This window comes from Perna viridis, chromosome 5 (assembly GCF_037379345.1).
Source record: "Perna viridis isolate PV_CMFRI_1.1 ecotype Kerala chromosome 5, ASM3737934v1, whole genome shotgun sequence".
NCBI classification, from domain to species: Eukaryota; Metazoa; Mollusca; class Bivalvia; order Mytilida; family Mytilidae; genus Perna; species Perna viridis.
Window position 1 is genome coordinate 40006220 of NC_142449.1, and position 23629 is coordinate 40029848.

At 36.3% G+C, this 23629-nt stretch overlaps 1 protein-coding gene across 1 annotated transcript; it reads left to right on the forward strand.

Moving 5' to 3' along the window:
* The first annotated feature begins 19038 nt into the window (after positions 1–19038).
* On the forward strand, positions 19039–19887 carry LOC148617468 (protein CFDP2-like). The gene has a single exon (XM_088585124.1). It carries the CDS (start codon positions 19039–19041, stop codon positions 19885–19887), a length of 849 nt encoding a protein of 282 aa, XP_088441250.1.
* Positions 19888–23629: the final 3742 nt, after the last annotated feature.

A 23629-nucleotide genomic window follows, 5' to 3' on the forward strand; every position in this document is an offset into this window, starting at 1 on the left:
TTTTGTTTAGTTTTCTATTATCTCAATTGGTGTGAAACTGAACTTACAAACTCACACTTGGTCTTGTTTATGTACAATGTACATGTAGGTTATCATGTACATGTACATGTACAAGTGTGTCATTTTCAATGTTAACATTTTTCTTTCTTTTTGTCCTGTGTATGAACTATTGAAATCATCAGTAATAATTTTGATTAAATTGTTGAAGAAAATATGTTTATGTGATGACTTATTTCTTGCCATGTAAGTTTATATATTCAAAAATGATTTGAAGGATTATTGTAAACCTACAGGTCAATTAATGGTTTCTAACACCCTTGTTGTGATGACTCTAGATCCAACGGACTTTAATGGACTTTGACCGAACTTTGCAGAATTTATAGTCCTCAATAGATACTGATTTTCAGGGTCAAAGGTTGCAGAGTCCAGCACTTACACGGCGAGGGGTAGCCACCCATGAAAAGATCAGATAAATATTGGAGGCAGAAAATTAGGCATGTATTATAACGGACCTAATTGAAGTCTTTGGTAATGCCAAGTTAAGTTTGTCATTCTGCATTTATCCTATTATGGGTACTTCCTGCGCACTACAAAAAATATAAAATAATATAATTTTAGTGAAACTGTTAATAAAAAAAATCATATCATTGCAATTAACTGATACATTCTCAATTAAATCTTTTGAATAGTTGAAAATTAAACATTAACTGCGACATTATTTTATGCCTCCCCACAGATACTTGTAGACCAAACCTAATGGAGATTCTTAATGCCATCTCGACCTTGGCAACAACATATTTTGTATTTTTCAGTTTTATTCTCCTTTTGCTATGATTAATGTCATCCCAAATACAAATATTACCATCAAACAGCATTTTCCGTACACGCGGGATGGTTTTCTAGTATTTGTATTGGCCGAGCTGTACAGTATACATTTGTACATGAAGGAATGGCTTCCAGTGACTTCATTGGGTCTTGTCTACAAGCGCTTGTTTTACTCTTTGGGTAAACTGCTCACATTGTGTACCCGGAGTCTTGTATTTCATATATTTTTGGATCTTTAAGTTACTAGGTATTTGGTTCCAATGCTGCTGTTACTCCGTGAAACAGAGTGTACAGCACACCGAAATTTGCAATTTTTATATGATTGGTATTTTTATGTAAAAGATAATGAAATGAAAATTGCAACAGTAAAGGCCCTTTTGACAACTGAAGATCTCGACCATTCATAAATATTAGAAATAAGTTTCTACATAAAATAAAAATGCATCAATCGAATGATTAAAAAACGCATGCCTTTACGAACATAATGTCTTGCCTTCGTTCAAAGATGAATTTGAGAGGATCTTTGCATTTTCTATCGTTCCATTCTCCGTTTGGGTAGCCATTGGATGTCAGTAGACAATCCTCGCCGCCATTAGCTCCATTTGGCTCATTAGGTCGCCCATTTAGTGAAGTCGAAGGGTTCGTCTGTAGATGACCACTCCCAGACGTTCTCTGGTCCTGGTAATGTCGTTACGGGAGATTTAACAATCATCGAAATCGAATCTCTGCGTGATATCCTTTCTAAAGGTCACAGGTACCGTGAATCACGCTCCATAAATCGGAATTATAACTTTAGAGTTCTTATGGATGGCCTCGACGACTATGCAAGAAAGTGGATAAAACGAGAACAAGAAGACATTGATTCTCTATCAGAGTGGTTAAAGGCCGTGAGGTCTTTAATTTTGAAACGAATGAAAGTTTTAAGTAAGTCAATGAGTGCCAAAGCTACATCAGTTTTCAAAGACCCCGATGTAGCAAAAACATTGTCTACTATACATGACAAATATGTTGTCGCGCAATATACCAGCAGACAAAGCCCAAAACAACATCGTTTTTGTTTGCAAAACGTTTTACATCAATTGTTTATTATCAGAGTTAGACGTAGAAAATAATAGCAGTGATAAGACCTATACTGCTACCACAATCTCCAATGAAAAGATTGTGGAGAACCATAAATCTGTGCTATCCTCTTTTGGTCTCTCTACCAAGGACGATGATTGTGATTTACCGTCTATGTACTGGATTCCTAAACTCCACAAGAATCCATACAAACAACGTTTCATAGCTGGATCTGCAAAATGTACCAGCAAACCTCTTTCAAAACTTTTAATTTCTATACCCATAACTGTCAAAGAGGGTCTGCAGTCCTACCACAACACTTGTAACTCCCGTAGTGGTATTAATTCAATGTGGATCCTGAAAAATTCGAAAGATCTTTTGGAGACATTCTTTGCAAGACTAATATCTGAATATATTAGCATTAAAACCTATGATTTTTCAACACTGTATACTTCTATTCCCCATACTTAATTAAAATCCCGACTTAAAAACATTATACATCGTTGTTTTTCCAAAAAAGATGGTACACCTATAACCTAGATACAAATAGATAGTTCTTGGTAGAGATTCTTCATACTTTGTAAGAAATAATTCCAAATCATCTTCCAAATATACAGAGGAAGATGTTTACAAAAGGCTGGAATTTTTACTCGACAACATATTTGTCCAGTGGTGGACATATTTTTTCAACAAACGGTCGGCATTCCAATGGGAACAAATTGTGCACCTCTACTTGCTGACCTATTCCTTCACTCTTTTGAGGCTGGCTTTATAGCTGATTTGATCCGAAAGAAAGGATATCGTTTGACTAGATCCTTTAATCTCAGTTTCCGCTATATATATGACGTATTATCTTTAAACAATCCTAATTTCGGGGATTTGATACATCGCATCTAACCCAAAGAACTTGAGATAAAGGATACTACAGACACTGTCAGGTCAGCCTCATATCTTGACCTACACTTAGAAATCGATGGTAAAACTTTACGACAAACGTGATGACTTTTCATTCAGAGTTGTCAATTTTCCTTTCATCTGTGGCTACATCCCTTCAGCACCTGCGCATGGAGTGTTCATATCACAACTCATACGATATGTCAGAGCTTGCCAAAACTACGCAGACTTTTTGTATCGCGCTAAAACTCTATCAAATAGGCTTCTGGGACATGAAAACTTATTTATTCAACAGGTCATAGTTTTCCTTTCCTCGTTTGTCTACCCAGGACTTAACTTTTTATGAGCAACTCGGCGGGTGTTTCTGGAAAAGCAGAGGACGCTTACCCTACCGGTGCACCTGGTCCAATGACCCAGTTTTTAGTGGAGTCCGAGTTGTTCATTTGCTTTTGTTACTTTGTATGTATGATTTTAGTTACTTTATGTTGTTTGTTGTGTATGTCTGAAAGGACAATGTTAATGCTTTTTTTACAAATTGTGGCGTATCCATTATTACAGTGGGCGATTCATGAAATTCTAGCGGTTGACTCCCACTAGATCTTTGTTTGAAAAAATATAAATTAATTGTACAAATTTTGGGCAAATATTGGTAAAATTAAGCTTGGAATTAACCCTTTTATCAGTTTCTGATTAGAACCATATCTCTCCTTCTAGCTCACCTGGGCCGAATAACAATCACTTTTTTTTTCTTTGTCGGTGAAGTTTCCACATTTTACTCAACTACATGAGCTTCCTTGACCATTTTTGACCAAACTGTATGAATGATTGTCAGGGGCGTAGCTACCTAAGGCTGGACTAAGCACGTGCCTAAACATAAGTTTGGCATTTTTGAATTTTTTTTTTGAATACCTCAATTCCACGAATTTATAAATATGGTGGTACGCCCTCATATATTGAGGGTTTTCTTATGTCAATTGTCGTTTAGTCGCTCAAAATTCCGTCTTTCCTGAAGATTATCGATGTGCTATTTTGATTTCCGTAATATGGAATTTCAACGTGAGACAATCCGTTCATTTTTTTTACCATACTACACCTTGACGAAAAGACAACGGGAAGTATGAACGCGAAACTTCGAGTTCAACAGTCGCTCTTACAAGCTATTTGCAGAAGCCGGACATTAACCTGATAGAAGCTGTCAAGGAAGCAAAGATTGTTGTTCAACGGCTTTCAGAAGAAAAAAATGATGATTCAGTATGCGGTGTCTTGTTTGGCAGCGATATGGCAGCAGAACATGAGATTCAACCTTCTATTTCCATTGGAAAAAGATCAGACGTGGAAAACAGACAAATACATCAAAGAACATAAAGTAACTAAAACAATACATACAAAAAAAAAAACAGTAGTAAAGGAAATGTTCCAGAAGCCTACTTGTCAGAAGTCTAGCGAGATACAAGAAGTCTGCCTTGATACGACAAGCTCTGGCATAACGTATGAGTTGTGATATGAAAACTCCAAAAGCAGGTGCTGAAGGGATGTTGCTACAGATGAAAGGAAAGTTGAGCTGGTATATCCTAAGTTTGGGTTTTTTCCTCTTTGATATTTTTTTTAATTGTTTGACAACTAAGTATTAGGAGAACGGATGTGGTATATATGTCAAAGAGACAACAACCGCACCGGGATGAAAACTGTCAGCTTCAAGGCCACCCATGGGTCTTCAATAAACGAAGAGATCATAAACCTGCTTTCAGACTGATAGCCCTGATCTACTCTTCATTTCAGGACCTTTTGGAACAGGTTGAATAATAATTCTGCTGAATTAAGAAGTACTCAAAATGCTTGCCCCCCTGCAACCCCCTCGCAATCATTGTGCCTATTCTTCCTTTTGATCTTATCTACGCCCCTGATTGTGGAACAGTTTTCACGTGTGACAGAAAACCGGTAGCTGCGAGATTGGCTTTTAATTAGATTGATATACTAGTATAAATATATAATTATATTTCTTTAATTTTTGTCTTAATTCCACAATTTTCATGAAAACTCAGATATCCCATCATAAATGTAATATATATATATATATGACGTTTCAGAATGTGACGACTCTATTCGTTATACTGCTCCTACGGATCAAATTGATACAGAGAAGGTAACGTAAGCATAGAAAGGTCTACTTCAGCAGTGCTAGAACTTTTTATCTTTTGACGCTAATACCGCGCCATAACAAGTAGCTTTGGCTGGCCGGGTCATTCCTCCTCGTGGGATAAATCTATGTCTAAGAATGTGACGTTTGTTTCGGTTCACTGCTCCATCGGACCAAATTGATGCAGGGAAGTTAAAAGTACGTATGATATTGATTTAGTGTGCCATGTATCGTTAATTTGATTTTCTATCCTATAGCAACACCTAGCTAGATGAGCTGTCCCGTACTACAATATACATCGTGTACTAAGTTTAATACAACCGTTGATTTATCCTACGAGTATTTTTATATAGCGTATCTGATCGAGTGATTTAAGGCGCTTGACTTAGTGCATGCGGTATTGCCCTAGGTGTCTCAGCGGTACGAGTTCGAGTCCCGCGGAGGGAACAACAAAACAATTGACAGTTCTATCATCGTTGAGAATTTTTCAGACCCTTCTATGCTTACCCTATCTTCCCTGTTATCAATTTGATCCGATGGAGCAGTGTAGATAAAAATACAGTCGTCACATTGATCATTCTGAGACGTATATATGGAGATGCATTTCATTAAGTAAGTTAGCTTACTTCAGCATAAACCCAATCCATGAGCTGTTGGCCGAAGAAGTAGCAAGAAGTCTGAAATCTTATCCATCCTTGAGGGCAGTTTTGTACATCAGCACAAACGCAAACACTCCACAGAAAACACAATTTAAAGGTAGCTGTTTAAACATTGCTTTATCATTTTCTCGACTTTCTCCACTCGCTCGCTTTTATATTCTGAATGACTGGAGCAATTCCGTCCCCAAAATACAACATTTTTTTTTTCAACTGATATCTAGTAGAAATACAGATGTACCTGTAAACTATTAATATATGGGGGTATTTCCCATCCTGTATTTTATGGTAATATTCTTACTGTGTATAATGTCGTTTGAGGACAGCTGCAGTCTGCCCTGTGGTATGAGGGTTTCCTTGGCGTTCATTGAAGGTGGCCTTGAGCTGGCAATTTTCATCCCGGTGGGGTTGTTGTCTTTTTGACACACTTACTACATCGATTCTCGTTATATTTGAAAGCCTGTTTTAAAATATGTAAGTATCAGTAAACCAATGACAAGACGATCCGGAACCCCTTCCCACTTTGAACATTTGAATCCTGTTTTACAATACTAGTATTTTTTTCACTACCAAAAAAAAAACACATTAATAGACTTCATTAGTAAATATCACCGAGTAAAGATATTGTAATGCATAAATGAAAATGATGTCTTTTTTCTTACCGATTAATATTGAAACGAATAATATGATCTTCATAATAAGTACATTGAATTTCTTATTTTAGACTATATAAGATAAATCAAACGTGATGGCATGAACGAAAACTGATAAGGATCGATGCATTTAGTAAAGAAAGGAAAGGGGCGATAACATAAATGTTAAATGTTTCACAAAAAGAGAGCTACGCCCACAGTAGCTCTCACAAACAACAACAAAAATTGGATTTTCAACAAACGGGAGACAGCTCTTGTAGTTCCCTAACCGAATGGAAACAAAAAGACTTAACTCAAAAATAAGCAACATATTAAAAACTAGAATTACTGTGAGTGCGGCTCAGCTGAAGGATATTCCGATTCTTCATGATATGTGTGTAAGCAATTTCAAATCAGAGAAACTGCACGAAAACATGAAATTTACATAAAGGAAATGTTCGCTAGAAACGGAATGCGAATATCATTAACTAGAATCAATAACAAGGAAAAGTAAAGAAACGACCAATTTCATTCATGCAGCTCAAAAATCAAAATATCGCCGGTGCAATTTCATTTACTATAAGAATCCCCTGAAGTTTCCATAAAAGTTTCACACAGTGGGTTTCCGCATTCGACCGACTTATCGAAACACAAATTTCATTCAAATGAAAATGAAATAGTACATATTTATCTACCAATTCAGTGAAAATCCATTAAGCTACGGACTACCTGATTATATATATTGCCCACTGTAAAATTGGGGGTTTAATTATTTAAAATAAAGGCCGTTGTCATGCGAGTACATTCTTTATGACATCTTTGCTTTATGACGAATGATGTAGTCGAGTCTAGTCAGACATATTCACAGGATAACGATTGTGATCTCCCAGGCAGTACTGTACATTCACTGTACAAGAATCCGAACCACAACGCACTTTAGGGTTGGATTAGTATAAAATGTACACCCGAGTCCCTTTAGTACGTGGGCTGAGATAACCCCCGTGCACACCCACTCATCAACCAAAATATGATTTTCAGGTACCCTTACAACTCCCATTTACGAATCTTTTTGACGCCAAAAAATAAACTGATGCATTTTTGTATTTTTTGGATACTTTTTATACCTCGTTGAAGCAAAAATCATTTTTTAAGTTTTTTTTTTATTCTACGAACTTCTTGCTACAGAACGAAGTAAACTAACATGTATATTCTCATCATATAGCCCAGTATCTCAGCTTTACAATGGTACCAAAAAAGTTGCGGTAACACTTCGGGTTTTGCGGTAAAATGGAAAAAAATGTACCCCTACACCGCCGAAAAATCGCTTAAATTGACATATGTTTCAATATCAAAACCCCTAGAGTATTAATGCTTCAGTATAAATGGCTTATTTGGTATTTTCTGTTTAGTATTATCACAATTTATACTTCTGGGATTCTTTTGATGAACTTCGGCGATTTTCGTAGTCAGAATTCATCCAAAAAAAAAAAAAAAAAAACGAAAAATGGGATTTTCGATTTTTCGGTCAAAATTCACATAAATTCGTTTTGTTTATTTGTTGGGGTTTAACGTCCGAGCAGCCATACTTCAGCTATATGCAGACGATGAACATGAAATTTATGACAAAATGAACATGAAACGATGACGAAATGAAAAAGGAATGGGAAACAAGGACAATGGGGTCGACAAATTTTGATTGCCACTGGAAATAGGGAGAGGTGGGTAGGGTCGGGCAATTTAGCCTCATGTGGCGGAGCCCTATGGTTCCTACTCCGGAAGAATACCACAGTAGGGTTTTTTAACGTGCGAGGAACGTGGCATCTTTCCCAACACTGTGCACCACTATGGTTTGCGTTTCCGTATTATAGCCTGACAACCCCAGCATGTAATATACCAGGGGTACCCCATTCCACCACCTGGGGCACACAACCCAGTTCTTCTGTCGGCAGAGCGCCCTAGCCCCCGGCTAAGGTTCTGAGCACTATTTAGTCGCCTTTTACGATAAGCGTAGCGCTGCTGCAGGCCTACTCTTTTAACACCCGGACCTGCTCGGGGCCACATAAATTCGACTCTTCAAGTTATTGCTAAACTAAAACGCTTCAAATTTGGTATCATTCGATAGATAAGTTAATTTTCTAAATAAATAAACCACTAAAACTAATTTTCAAAATATTTTCCAAAAATGTTTAAAAATATTACCCCTACCCCTAGAAAACTGCTCAGTATCAAACATAATTCTCATTCACTGCATACCGATACCGTAAAACTCATATTTTAGGTATTCATAATTAAGATAATGATGTTCCCAATATATCTGATCAATTAAGGCGCTTAGATTTTGCTTTTGGGGTAACAATTACTATAAAATCGGAAAAAGAGGAATTTTCAGAATTTCAGAATTTTCTTCTATATCACCCGATATTGTCTTTTTTTTTTTTTTTTAGATTACCGTAGTTTAAACAAGCTTTTGTGTGATACGGTACATTAATATAGTGTCTTAGCATCAAAACGAGCCTGATAATTATTTGAACTTTTCCAAGTCAAGTTAGGTGGAAAATTGCAACCCCTACTCATGAAAAAAAAATGCCTCAATATGAACTTAAATGTTAATTCATGGCATAAAAACGGTGTATAATAGTCATGGTGGGTACTGCTGTTTTAATTATTGATATATCTAACATATCTTCTCATTTCATGCGCGTATTTTTCAGTTTCAATGTGGTGACAATAATGAGTTTTTCATAAAAAGAGGAATTTTCGGATTTTCATTTTTCCTTCCATTTCAAGTATAATTGGCCTTTTTTTCAAAAACCGTACTTCAAGTAAGTTTTTGTATATTCAACTACAATTATATAGTGTCAGTGGGGTACAAATATAGGCTTATACTGAAAAAGAATCCGAGAATATTCTTTGGCGACAAATTGATTCGGCAGTGGTAGGTATAAAGGTATCTAAAAATCACCATGAAGTTGATAAGTAGGGATGCACGGTTAACGCTTGCAGCCCATGGACTACTTTCCAAATTACTGCATTATAAAGGTGTTTCCCATTTCTTTCCTTCTTGTATTTCTTCTGATTATTTTTTCTTCCGCCAAACTTGCCCGCTTCTGATTAAACGTATCACAACAACATTTTGACCATCTTTTGCAATTTGTAAGTGAGACTTTGGGATTTACCTTGTGAGACGTGATCATTTGTCAATCAAGAGTTACCTGCACGACATCAGAGAATCTAATTCGTAAAAATATCTTAAGCCGTTATAGGTACACTGAAGGCAAAAACAGCATATTGTTCAGAAACAGACCGTAGTACTACTTGTCAATGTTTCGAAAAGATTTGAGGTTTCCCTTGTTACGCGATTCGCGACTTGAAATGGAACGATTCGGTTGGTCACAACAACTTTAAAACCGTAAGTCGTACAGTTATATTGAAAAGCCAAATTGTTCCAACGTTGTGAGTCAACTGACACAATGGAGACAAATTATTCACACTTGTACACAATTAACATTCATACATTTTGTGGTGAATTTACGGTATGACTTAAAAGTATACAATCTGACCACTTTTGATCAAAACCCATTCAGATAATCCATTTACAAAGCATAATTCTAGGTTCAGTGTTTTTTACCGTACTACATATACGGGATGGCCATTTGACCTGGAAGTGATAATTAAGACCTTTGCTTAGGATACTTTATAATTACCTCCCTTTGATTTGTTTATGTTAATTAAAAAAAACTTCATTTAGCTTCTTTATTTATAATTGATTGATTAATTTATGAAATTAACACGAAATATACTTCATTACTAATCATACTACTTAATTGATGTTTTTTATAAGTAGGAAAATTATTTTGTAAACTTAATAATTCTCAGAAACCTCACCATTTAGAATATATGCAAGAGATTTTTCTAATCGTCTCTTCCTACTTCCAACGTTATAAATGGTTTCAACATGAAAAATGCATGTTAACCTGGGGCGCATTTCTATATCCCGAAACTGAAACATGATTCTGAATCATTTTCATGTTTCACTGTTTCTTTCACTTGAAACAGAAACATGATATCGAAACATTTGAAACATAAGTGATAGATGTTTCAAACTGAAACACAAACCGAAACCGGTCCCGACATTATTTTGCTTCGCTACCAAGATGGCGCAGATCAGTGATGTTGTGTTGCAGTGTGGCACCTGTCATAAGGTTTTCCCAGTAATACAGTCATATTTACAGCACAGTTGTTGCTCAGATAAAAATAACAATGAAACAAGTAAGTGGTGAAACATAAATCTGTTATGTACCGGAAGAGATATACATTTGAGCCCGGTACAGTGTAGTAGTGTAGAATAGATGAGTGATAATTGTAATATTCACAAATACCGATTAGCACAATGCTCAGTCGTAGAAGTTAGACTGTTTCAAGTTAGTTTTTCATAGATAACTAGTGGAAGATACAAACTGGACATTGTGAGTCTCAAGGCCGCTCATTTAAGAAAGTAAAGCTTCAAAAGTTCCTCTGGTGAGTCTAAAATGCCGGCAAAATTCATTAAAACTATTTTGGAACAACTAATTCTACAAAGCTGCTGCATCTATTGCTATCTTCACGTTTGTTCAAAGCAAGTGGGTATAAATATAATGGAGTGAGAAATGGTTTGGAGCTAAAACTAACAGTGTCACGAATCAAACTTGTTTTCTGTAGCTCAAAAAAGGAAAAGGCAGCAGCAACTGCTACTTGCTTTTTGGAAGCCATTTTGTTACTTTTGAAACATGTTTGTTTTGATAGAAACTGAAACATGTTGCAGTTTCTCAAATGTTGTATTTTTAATCACCGAATCATGTTTCTGTTTTTTGAAACATTGTACTGAAACATTTCTCAGATTTAGGTAAAAGAAATGCGCCCCTGGTTCGGTGTCGCTCAGTTCTGAAAGGTGCGAATCTGACAACAGATCAGATAAATTGTTGTCTCCTAAGACTCTTGTGTCTCCGGATGGGAACCCTAGCACGCTCGTAACTGGCAAGGAAAGAGCTCCGTCAATGTCAAGTACTAATACCTAATCACAACTTCAGTTCTTGAAAACAATTACCATCCAACGAACAGTCCCGTCTTAAGTAAAAATCATCGTACGGAAAGAGAGGAATACTGGATACGCAGACTAGGTACCTGACGGGTGCGATAACACCAAAAGTATAGGAAACCTTTGAAACCAATATAACAAGAGCATAAATGTGATGAATTTATTTGACAAAAATCTAAGACGTAAAAGGAGTCATGGCCATTGCCACTATATGTCACCCAAGATGCATGATGTCTCCATAAATGGTCTACTTCCTTTCATACAAAAACCTCTTGGACTTCATCACATTCGACCTAAACTCTATTCTACACCTTTCACTCTACTATACTCCCTTAATTTACAAAACAAGACTTGCACTCCTGTTTCTGAACCTACCTCATTATAATACAGACTTGTTGCCATCATTTTGGATACTCATTTTAAAAACCAGTTTGTGTAAAAGGTCAAGATGAAGAAAAACGATTATTTTTTCCAGTACCGTTTGCCAACAAAGGTATAGATGCAATTAATTTGGTTAACATCCTCCATCACTAAAAACGTAACCAACAAATCCCCACCCCCAATATTTCAAGGACAAATCAATACTGATTATTTCATATTCCTATACTTCAACTGTTGCATCCAAAATTTTCAATTATAAAAGGCTATTGCAGAACCTCGAGATTGAGGACTTCAAGGCTAAACCACCTGACTGTTCTAGCAAAAGCTCTCCCTTCAAATATGGTCCTTCCGGTCACGTCATTACGGGAGATTTAAGCATCATCGAAAATGCATCTCTACGTAAGATCCTTTCTGAAGGTGCTAAGTACCGTGAACAACGCTCCATAAATTGGAATTATAGCTTTAAAGTTATGGATGCCGTCGAGGACTGTATGCAAGAAAATAGATGTTAAAATGAGAACAAGAAGACATTGTTTCTCTGTCAGAGTGGATAAAGGCCGTGAGGTCTTTAATTTTGAAACGAATGGAAATTTTAAGTAATTCAATGAGTGTCAATGATACATCAGTTTTCAAAGACCCCGAGGGAGCAAAGGCATTGTCTACTATACGTGACAAATATGATGTCATACCAGCAGACAAAGTCCAAAACAACATTGTTTTTGTCTGCAAAACGTATTACATCAAATGTTTACTATCAGAGGTAGACGTAGAAAATAATAGCAGTGATAAGGCCTATACTGCCACTACACCTCTTTAAGAGATAGTGGATAATCATAAATCTACGCTATCCTCCTTTGGTCTCTCTACCAAAGACGATGCTCGTGATTTACCCTCTATGTACACGAGAATCCATACAAACAACGTAACATACCTGGATCTGCAAAATGTAGCAACAAACCTCTTTCAAAACTTCTATACTCACAGCAGTCAAAGAGGGTCTCCATTCTTACCACAACACTTGTTACTCCCGTAGTGGTATTAATTCAATGTGGATCCTGAAAAATTCGAAAGATGTTTTGGAGACCCTCCATTCAAGATTATTATCAGAATATAATAGCACTAAAACCTATGATTTTTCAACACTGTATACTTCTATTTCCCATACTCAATTAAAATCATCCCGGCTCAAAATCATTATACATGGTTGTTTCTCAAAAAAAAAATTAGTACGCCTTGATACAAACATACAGTTCTTGGTAAAAATTCCTCATACTTTGTAAAAAATAATTCGAAATCATCTTCCAAATATACAGAAGATGTGCTGGAATGGTGGGCGCGTTTTTCAACAAATGGTCGGCATTCCAATGGGAACAAATTGTACTCCTCTACTTGCTGACCTATCCCATTACTCTTATGAGGCTGCATGACTTAATAGCTGATCTGAACCGAAAGAAAGAACATCGTTTAGCTAGATCTTTTAATATCAGTTTCCGCTATGTAGATGACTTATCGTTAAACAATCCTAGTTTCAGGGATTTGTTACATCGCATCTACCCAAAGAAATTGAGATAAATGATACTAAAGACACTGTCATGTCTCATGTCTTGATCTACACTTAGAGGGGATCGATGGTAAAGGAAAACTATTGACCACACTTTACGACAAACGTGATTTTTCATTCAGAATTGTCAACTTTCCTTTCATCTGTGGCAACATCCCTTCAGCACCTGAGTATGGAGTGTTCATATCACAACTCATACGTTATGCCAGAGCTTGCTGTAACTACGCAGACTTTTCGTATCGCGCAAGTCTTCTTACAATAGGCTCCTGGAACAGGGTTATGTTGCTACAAGATTGAAATCATTACTACAGAAGTTTTATAGTCGTCATCATGAACTCGTGGATCGTTACGGTGTGTCCATATGCACCATGAAAACTGATTTGTTCAACGTGTCATAGTTTTCCTTTCCTCTTTCCTCTACCCCAGACTTGACTTTTTATTATGAGCAACTCGGCGGGTGTTTCTAGAAAAGCAGAGGAACGCTTACCCTACCGGTGCGTCGGGTCCAATGACCCAGTTTTTAGCGGATTCCGAGTTGCTCTTTTACTTTTGTTATTTGGTATGTATTATTTTAGTTACTTTATGTTCTTTGTCGTGTTTTTTCTGTTTTCCATGTCTGGTCTTTGTCCGTGGATTACATTCTTCTGATTTCCGCCAAAATCTTGGTTCCCTTGATTACTCTTTAATTCACTGGTAATTATCCGAATATAGCTGCACATGTACATAGCGTCATGTTTTTCAACAAATTAATGGAATTATTCAAGACTTTTAAAAAGCAGAGCCGACTAGGACTTGGTGGAAAAGACCTTTCAACTATTCTTCAACAATTGAACTTTTAATTACAACTGCCTTTCTTTCTTCTGAATTGACCGATGTATTTCACCTCTTTAGTGGGATTTGCCCCCGACGAAGGTCGAAGGGCTTAAAATTTGGGCCCCGTTCTTGTTTAATCTTGTTTTATTTGTATGTATTTGTATTTAGTTCTGTTTTAACATTTTAAAAAGTGGCCAATGTTTCCCTATTTGATATCCATTATAAAATTACACACTTAACTTAGCCACGCCATAACCTATTTTATTTTTATGCGTATCCCAAATAGCCATATAGAGGGTATAAATCAATCCAAAGTACCGAAAAAAACAGGCAAACCTCCAAACAATTGGCCAAAGGAGTTGTACAAAGAAAGGAAAGAAGAAAAGTTGACAAAACAAATGCCAATATCAAATCAAACACCGGAAGGTGGAAAACTGCAGTAGTGCTGATTATAGGTATAGACGTTTCCGGTGGAAGCAGTGGATTCGCTTAATGACGAATGCGCGCGTTAAACCTTCCATCAGTGGTTAAATGGCAGGCTATTCGACCAAAAATTTATACAAATTTAAACAAGATATTTGATATTGATAGATCACGTTGGGCAGAAGGAGAAAAGCGATTCAGTTGTACATGTATGTCTGTCATTGTCAATTTGACCCCCAGTGTAATTTTGAGATATCAGGGGTGGTAAAAAATGTATCTCCAGTGCCAAATCTCAAAAGAGATGTGTACGACGTGCAAAATGTTTCCTACTAAATTAAACAAATAAAATAAGAAAATTGACCCCTTCTTCCCAATCAGAATTAAGGTTTCGTAATATTGAAAGTCAAAGCCATATTCAACATGATATATTAGATTCAATAGATAAAATAGAATATAAAGTTTTACAAACAAATTATCTGATATTGATAATGCATGTAGAAATATTACTCTTGTAATGCTAGAGGTTGTCTGGCGAGCTATTTTCTGATTTGGTGGGGGTATGGAGGAACGGAATTCCAACCATTTACGTTGTAGGAGTAGTGGAAATATACGAGCAAATATTTCTTGCATTTTGTGAAATAATTTGATAATCTAGTGTATGGACTCATATTATTAGTATTTAAATTTAATATCTATAAAAGTTTCAGTCTATTGCAAGAAAATTTATTACAAAAAAATAGAAGAAAAATTTAAGTTCCGTCATCTTCAACCTGGTTACATTACGTACATAATCTATTTTGGTCTGAAATATCTACCCTTTTCAATTTAAAAGTTGTGTGAGCTAAATCGCGGTAAATAGTGAGACCTTTTGAAAAAGGAGACTAGTATATTTGTGATTTGAATTATTCGTACATTTTTGCAAAATTGGCCTATTGTCAGTTTTGTTTGTCCAGACAAATGGTCAAGTTATTGATTATACTTATGATAAGAATGTTGCTCAAGTAATTTTTGCGACATTATTTTAACATCAAGCCTGTTTTCGTCTGAATATTAGTTACCAAAGGACGAATCTATAAAACTGTACAATGATCTATGTCCTTCATTAAATAATGATATATCAACCACATATACCTCATAAAGACCACAGTTGTGTGGAAGCTGTTCATGCGACCGTAGTATTTCAGAGCTAAATATTTTATAAAATTCAGTATTGGTTGTCTACCTAATTCACATTTCACAGCTAAATTTATTTTTTTTAAGAACATCCAGAATATTTTTACAGAAATTGTCGTGTTTTTTTTCTTTTTCTTTTTTTTCGGAAAAGTGGTTTGTCGATATTAGATTTCTTTATGTCACTTATCCAGAACCAAAGTGCAAATTGGTGCATAAAATTTTTAAGTGATAGATTTTAGGGATTTGTTAGCTGAATTCAACATAATGTTTGTAAGTTGTTCTGTTAAAATTTTAGTATTACCATCAGGATTGTTAATTAAGCAAGAAAAGTTCAATATTTTTTTTGATAAATTCTATTTATGTTACATTCTAAGCCAAACCAGATAAAGCAATAATCAGACAACTCATTTGGGTGTAGAGCATTCAAAAATGTAATGTTATTTACAATATTTTCTCTGGTAATAACCTACTTAGGTGTAAGTGTTTGTAAGAATCAGGCAAAGTGGTAAAAATCAGCAACATGCATGTCAAAACCCCACAATGTAATATCTCTCAAGGATACTGTCCCTATTTAAAAAATACATTATTTGGTCTCTGCATCATTAGCTTTGCTGAGAAATTTCAACAGAATGTTAGAAAATGAGGTTTTTGACTGAGTTATCTGCCCTTGAAATGTTAATTTTCAGTGCATTTCAATGAGATAATAACTCGGTTCGCCAAAATGATATGGAAAAATATTGTCTTATTTCCTTGATTCTGATGGTGCAAATAGTCAAATTACAATATCAAAATGATGGTTTTTACCATGTTTCACCCACTGTCTGATTCTTGCAGAGACTGACACTCAATACATAATAGAACTTTTTCCAAGTAACACTACCAAGACAACCACCCATCACTCTTTATTTAAAATTCTTATTTCTGATTATACAAAAATCCTCTTATTCATTAGTGATTGAATCCACATTTATTTAGCAATATCAGACGTTTAATCAACTGTGTTCCATGAGTATTATCTTCACTAGTGTTCTTAAGGATGGTTACTGGTCATGTTCTGACATTTTTGTCACATTTTGGGACTCCACCAGTTTTAATCATCTCATAGCATTAATATGTTTTAGCAAGTGACCCATATTTTTCATTAATCACACGTTTTTATGAAATCTTTGTTTCTGCCTTGTTCTAAGGCAGGATGGGATTGTCGACAAGAAAATAAAGACTTACAAAAGTACCAATCCATACAAATTTGATCATTCAATAGGGTAACATAAGTAAAATCATGTTGAATGAAATCATGCCAATCTGCAGTCCGGGCATTAAAATCGCCGATAAGAATGTCGTTGCCTTTTTGAAAGTAAATATTGATAGAGTCTTGCAAATCTTCAAATACAATATCGTGTTCTTCAGAAACAGAAGAGGTTCCAGGTTTTATATGCGTGTATGTAGTACAGATATAAATATCATGAGGTAATCTCAGGAGATCTTAGTTGAATTTGACCCAAATATATTTTTTAACTTAAAACTGAGTTTATTATATTTTTGGAATAAAATTTTGCCTTGTAATATAGTATGATAAAGGGATATAAATCAAGCCAAAAACGTGAAATACAATGAGAAAAAGAAGACCTGTCCTCGTTAAATACATAGTGCAACAAATAATTAGTGCTGATGATGTTCACGCCTTGATCGTTCAACTGGCCGGCAAACCACCATCCGTCATTCTATACAGCGACGAACAATTGCAGAATTTGAAGAAAATCGAAGCATATTATCGGTGTAGACACAACATTTAACTAAGGCGCGCCTTTTGTGCACTCACCGCCTTCCACAATTACAACCTGATTAGAAAAACTTCTAACAATCGACCTATCATGATGGGTCCATGCTACTTGCACTGGGACGACATCTTCCACACCTATCATAGATTTGTTAGCCATCTGCAATATTATCTCACTGACGTTGCCGGGCCGAATAAAAATCTTCTTTTTTGGGTCAGATGAAGAGAGCCATTACAAAAGCGATCAAAAATTTAACCGACTCACATCAATTCTGTGCACGAGACATGTTGAGAAAAATTTCAAGTGAAGGTTGTCCGAATCATAAAACTGTCATTAACGATATTTTTGAACTGATAGCTTTCTACATTCTGGTGTCGAGTTCATTCGACTTGAAAGTTATGGAATTGGCGTCAATTAAAATTTGTAAATTGTATACCGGAATATTTAAGACATTTCACTAACAATCTTGACTCCCTGAAAATACATGTCTGGATGCCTTTAAAAATATTGCTTCTATAAATTAGAATAACAATTCGTGCGAGTCAATGAACAAAATTTTTAAACTGTCCATAATTTGGCAATCTTTGAAACTGTGCAGCGCCAATATAAGGACGTGCACCGAGGGCTGCTACGGTCAAAGTACTTACGCACTTGCGCCATGGTTTAAGAAACTTCTTTACAGACATTGTGTGAGTATAAAAATTGAAACTGAAAAGAACACGCTTTTCCAGAAGTCCACGAATTTAACAAGAAAAGAGAGAAAATTACATTGAATCAACAGATGCCATGAGAAAAGTTCGCCAAATTTTGCAGCAACTACTGCAAGAAAACTAAATCAAACGGGGGAATCAAAAACAGTAAAACTACATCTTTGAAGTTTTCCTGAACATTGTGTTACCGAAATGCATAATTACATAATTATGTTTTATATAGTACGTTTTTTCATATACTGGATATGGAACATTTTTGTGATGTTGTGATTTACATTTTATCCAGGTTTTATGAGACATTATTATTATATTTGTTGGTGGCTTAAAAACCACAGGGTAGTGATATGCGTCTAGTGCAGTAGTGATCGAACGTCTCTAGATCTCTACTGACGCTGGCTAGTCTACTTGTAGACGAAAAGGGGAGCAGCGTAAGCAGAAGCCTTCCTCTGCCAGTACATAGCCTCTACACTACCAAGACTCCTTCAATTTGCCTCCCCGAGGTAACACACGGTAACTTGGGTCTAGTACTCAAGGCTAACATGAAGGGGATCTCGGAGTAGCAAGGACCCTAGAGGTGCAGAGTGCAGGCCCACCGGCGCGTGGAACACGCCCTGGCTCTCACCAACCTTGCCCCACCTATTGGTTAAATAGATCGCTGCCTTGTGATGGACTGTTGAGTCAAAGGCTACGGGAGACAACCTAGACAGAAAACGATGGTCAGACTGGGATCAAACCTTTGGAAGGGAACCTATCTAGGAGAGGAAACTCTGATGTAAAACCCGGCTAGAAAGGAGTCGTCGCCAATGGTAGCGAACCTATCTAGGAGAGCAAACTCTGATACAAAAGCATGTGAGGGACTTGCTGACCACCACATTAAAATAAAGCTGAAGCTAGAGGGCCAACCCCCCACTAGTGGATTCAAATGGTTACAGAAACGATTACAGTAAAAGTCATTCCTCGGACTCGTCAACGACTAGAGAAAGAGGACCAAACCAAACATCAAGGACAGCAAATGACGCGAAAGCCGATGAAGTTGTTCTCACCAAAACAACCAACAACCATAGGCACTTGGAATGTTAGAACAATGTATCAAAGTGGCAAAAGCTTGCAAATTGCGAACGAAATGGATAGATACAATATCGAAATTCTAGGACTCAGCGAAGTAAGATGGAATACAGCTGGAATGACAACACTATCTTCAGGTCATACGGTCATATTCTCAGGAAATCCAAATGAAGACGACATACATGACAAAGGCGTGGGATTCATGCTTACAAAGAAAGCCAAGAAATCGCTTTTGGATTGGAATCCAATATCTGCAAGAGTGATATCAGCTAGATTTGACACTCGATTCCAGAAAACAACATTTATACAGATGTATGCACCAGCAAACACCGCAGACGAAGATGATAAAAATGACTTCTACAACTTATTACAATCAGTTGTTGATGCCGTTCCTAAAAGAGACATCCTTATCATCTTAGGAGATCTGAATGCCAAAGTAGGTGATGACAGAGAAGGTAGAGAAAGGGAGATAGGACCACATGGAATAGGGCAAATGAATGAGAACGGAGAGATGTTTGCTGACTTATGCGCTATAAACAGTCTAGTAATTGGCGGTACTTGGTTTCCACATAAATCTTGTCATAAAACCACCTGGATTTCACCATCTGGAGACACTGAAAACCAAATAGACCACATAACAATAAGCCGTCGATGGAGATCTTCATTACAAGATGTACGAACAAAACGTGGAGCAGACGCAGCATAAGATCACCACCTTGTAATTGGAAAAATTAAACTCAAGCTTTTAACAACAAAGAAAAGAGAGACTACAAAAAGGAAGTTTAATGGTGAGAAGTTTAAAGATCAGAAAGTGAAAGAAAACTTCCAAATTACACTCAGGAACAGATTTAGTACTTTATTAGATCTTGACAACGAAGAAATGAACAATGATATTGATGACATCTGGAACTCAACAAAGACAGCCATTCTGGAAGCATGCGAAGAAACAGTTGGTTTCATTCAAGTGAAAAGAAAGAAATGGATGTCAGATCAAACATGGGATATAATATCTGAAAGAAGGGAAATAAAAGAAAAGTTGATGAGTGCCAAAACCAGACAGCAAAAGAAAAACCTGCAAGACCTTTACAGCGCAAAAGACAGAGAAGTGAAGAAAAGCTGTAAAAGAGATAAAAGAAACCATGCTGAAAAGTTAGCAGTAGAAGCTGAAAACGCCTGCTTAAAAGGAGACATCAAAACATTGTATAACATCACAAGACAACTCAGTGGAAAGATCTCTCAAAATGAAAATTTACCAATCAAAGATAAAAACAACAATACCCTAGAAGATCAGCTTGACAGATGGAAAGAACACTTTAGTGAGGTATTGAACAGACCACCACCAACAAATCCACCAATACTTGAAGAAGGTCCAACACTTAACATAGAGACTGACAAAATTACCGAAAATGAAGTAAGAAAAGCCCTAAAACATCTTAAGAATGGGAAAGCAGCGGGAATCGATGGCATACCACCAGAAGCCCTCAAGTCCATGAATGACACTACCATTCAATATCTTCTTGGGCTATTAAACCAGATATGGGAAAAAGAAAAAATTCCAAAAGACTGCCAAAAGGGACTCTTGGTAAAACTACCTAAAAAGGGGGACAAATCCAATTGCAACAACTGGAGAGGAATAACTCTTTTGTCCATTCCTAGTAAAATCCTATGCAGTATAATCTTACAAAGAATGAAAGAAGAGATTGATAGCAAGCTGAGAGATGAACAAGCTGGATTTAGACAAGAACGATCATGTGTCGACCAGATTGCTACACTCAGAATAATTATTGAGCAAACGATCGAATGGCAGTCATCCCTATATCTAAACTTTATTGACTTCCAGAAAGCATTTGACAGCATAGATCATCAGGTCTTGTGGAACATTCTAGGACACTATGGGATTCCACCTAAGATTATTTCCATGATTAAGTTACTGTATGAAGAATTCTCTTGTCAGGTCATACATGCTGGTACATTGACGGATCCTTTCCCTGTAACAACTGGCGTAAGGCAAGGATGCATTCTCTCTCCCCTTCTCTTTCTCATAGTCATCGACTGGATAGCAACAACAGCTTACAACGACCCTCATGGTATACAATGGACACTAACATCTCGTCTAGAAGACCTCGAATTTGCAGACGACATATGCACACTATCGCATCGTCTTCAAGATTCCCAACACCAGGTCAACCATCTCGAAGAAACAGCTAAAAGAACAGGATTGTATATCAACACAGCCAAAACCAAAGCCATGAGAATCCAACAAAACCAGATGGATCCAATATTGGTAAATAACCAACAGATAGAGAATGTAGATAAATTTACGTACCTTGGAAGTGTCATGAGTAAAACTGGAGGCACTGACGAAGATGTACAAGCCAGAAAGATGAAAGCACTACAGGCTTTTTCCATTCTAAAGCCAGTATGGAAAAGTAGAACACTGAGAACGGCTACTAAGATCAGAATTTTCAACAGCAATGTAAGTCTGTCCTGTTATATGGTTGCGAGACCTGGAGAGAAACAGAAAACACCATGAAATCTATACAAGTCTTTGTTAACAAGTGCCTAAGGAATATACTGAATATCAGATGGCCAGAAAAAATAACAAACAAGAAACTCTGGCAAAGAACAAAACAACAACCAATAGAAAACACCATTCGAACCCGAAAATGGAAATGGATTGGTCATACTTTAAGGAAGAACAATAAAAACACTACAAAGCAAGCTTTAGATTGGAATCCCCAAGGGCAAAGAAAAAGAGGAAGACCAAAGAACACCTGGAGGAGGGGTTTGAACTCTGAAATGAAGAGAGTAGGACTAACGTGGAAGAATTGTAACACCATCGCCCAAAACCGAAGCGAATGGAGAAAAACTGTAGTCGCCCTATGTCCACCCATGGACGAAATGGAATAAATAAAAAAAAAATCAATCATTATTATATACTGGATATGCGATATTTTTGTGATGCTTATGTGTTTAAGGTAGTAGACCTGGGGTACCCCCAAAATTTTCCCATAATTCAATTTTCTTCAAATTTGTACATGATATTACACTAACTGTGGCGCATCATTTGTCAATTTTTTAAGAAAATTCACCGTGCACATTTTGAACAATCAAGACTAAAATATTGCTATTTTTTTTAACTGAATCATTGGTCAAACTGAACCATATCTGGTATTTTAGGGTCATTTTGTCAACTTTCCTTTCACTGTGGCAATATCCCTTCAGCACCTGCGTATGGGGTGTTCATATCACAACTCATACGTTATTCCAGAGCTTGCCGAAACTACGCAGACTTTTTGTATCGCGCTAGAACTCTAACAAATAGGCTTCTGGAACAGGGCATGCCAAGAAATACCCCCAAAACAAAAATTTTTGGTCTGCCCCCTACAGGCACTAATTATCTTTGGTAACGTGATAGTACATATGTGGTCATTAATGTATCTATTATCTCAGTGGGTCTAAAGTTGAATTTTGAAGCGGTTTGTCTTAGCATGATGTTGCTACAAGATTGAAGTCATCACTACTGAAGTTTTATGGTCGTGGATCGTTATGGTGTATCCATCTGCACCATGAAAACTGATTTATTCAACGGGCCATAGTTTTCCTTTCCTCGTTTGTCTACCCCGACCTTGACTTTTTATGAGCAACTCTGCGGGTTTTTCTAGAAAAACAGAGGACGCTTACCCTACCGGTGCACCTGGTCCATGCTCCCAGTTTTTAGTGGAGTCCGAGTTGCTCATTTGCTTTTGTTACTTTGTATGTATTATTTTAGTTACTTTATGTTCTTTGTTGTGTATGTCTGTTTTCCATGTCTGGTCTTTGTCCCTGGATTACATTCTTCTGATTACGGCTATAACCTTGGTTCCCTTGATTACTCTTTGACAATATATTTAAATAAATAACTCAATATTAAGTCAAATACATTTAAAAGAATTAATATATTAGATTTAATATCCAATTCTATTCTTTCCATTTTGTAGAAGAGATACTAGGCTTTTAATTTACCAAAATAACAAAATAGGGGCCTAAGGGGGAGTAATTTTCAGCGATTGGCTTATATAAAAACCTCTATTTTGCCAAAAATTCATCATTCAATTTTTGTACAAAACTGATATTATATGGACTATTCATATGTGAATCAATAAACAAATTTTCAGAAGAATTCACCGTGTAGTTTTTTTTAATGTTTTAATGATAAGGTAAGGCATTGAAATATTTTTTGTTAATTAATCATTATGGCTAAAATCATGTTAATATTCAATAAGGTTACCAAGCATCAAATTATGATGACTTATATTGATGAAAGAGCATTGCCAGGCACAGCTTGAGTCAACTGTTGTTGCAAATTAATGTCACACAAATATCTATACTTCTGCACAAAGGCCTTGAAAGGGACAAACTTATATGCTAAATCTAGTTCAATGCTGGATACAGTCATATGCTGAACA